Source organism: Penaeus monodon, chromosome 20 (assembly GCF_015228065.2).
Source record: "Penaeus monodon isolate SGIC_2016 chromosome 20, NSTDA_Pmon_1, whole genome shotgun sequence".
Lineage (NCBI taxonomy): Eukaryota > Metazoa > Arthropoda > Malacostraca > Decapoda > Penaeidae > Penaeus > Penaeus monodon.
This window is the reverse complement of record NC_051405.1, coordinates 30736207-30737235: the sequence shown is the minus strand read 5'-3', so window position 1 is coordinate 30737235 and position 1029 is coordinate 30736207. Positions and strand designations below refer to the sequence as shown.

General features: G+C 34.8%; 1 protein-coding gene across 1 annotated transcript in view; it reads left to right on the top strand.

The window, feature by feature from the left end:
- The window catches only part of LOC119585968, a 12677-nt gene that overhangs the window by 10657 nt on the left and 991 nt on the right, over positions 1–1029 (top strand). The window contains exon 7 of the mRNA XM_037934682.1: positions 744–965. Within this exon, the coding sequence (XP_037790610.1) occupies positions 744–965 (222 nt within the window). The remainder of the gene's footprint in view (positions 1–743; positions 966–1029) is intronic.

Genomic DNA, 1029 nt, shown 5'->3' with positions numbered 1-1029 from the left:
TAGGAGTTATCAACAACCACTAACATTTTTCGTCAGCAGTTTTATTATAGAAGTGTAAAGTTGAGCATTTAGTATATCACTGAAATTAATAATTTATTCAGACAGCAAGCAACTTCAAGGAAATCTTATTAGTACTAAGTGTATAGTTTGGAGACCAGCAAATCAGAGTTCATGGCTAAAGCTGATCAATCCACGGTATTCACATTTTCTCTCGCTCTGAAGTATGCTGTTTTCTAAAAACCCTTTGTTACAGTTTTCTCCTCTTTAGCATAGGTGCATACCAGTGCCACAGTATTTAATTATGAAGGATAAATAATAGTCATCTTTCTATAAGGTTTACATAAGACAGGGAACCAACTATGTCGCACTTGTTTTATTTCCTCTGAAGATGAACAATCTTCAGTTAAATGAATGTTAGTTTGATAGATGGCCATTGCAACAAGGACAGAACAATTCAAGTAAAAAGAGCAGTATTGGATATAATAGGGAGTTGGTATGTTCTCTTAACACATTTCTTTTACTATTCATTCTTCTTCATCCTCTTGCCTCTCTTTTCCCCCGGCTAGTTTGTTATAACTAAGGTATATATGTATATAAATACTCCATCTGTTATTTTGAAGATATACATACCAATATGAATTCATGTATGTGAAGGTGTCATTAAACTATTTTCTTACTGCATCATATTCACTAACAACATATTCTTCATTAACACATCCTAAATTTCTTCAAACATTTATCAGGTGGATTCTCTATTCACAACTCTCCATGGGGTGAACATAGCCAGGGATCATTGGAGAGAAACCTGACACAGATCACTGATGGGGATCATTGTTATGGGGACTCCCTCTGCCCCCCAACAGACCTTAAAAAACTCAAGGAAGTGTATTCAACTTTATTGTCTTCCATGGAGAAAAAATTCTTAAAGAAGGAGGCTAGGCAAATTCAGATGATGTTAGATTCTGGTAAGATATATAATGTTCAAGAGTTAAACAGGACCCATGATTATCTTTAAATCTGTCTCACTGC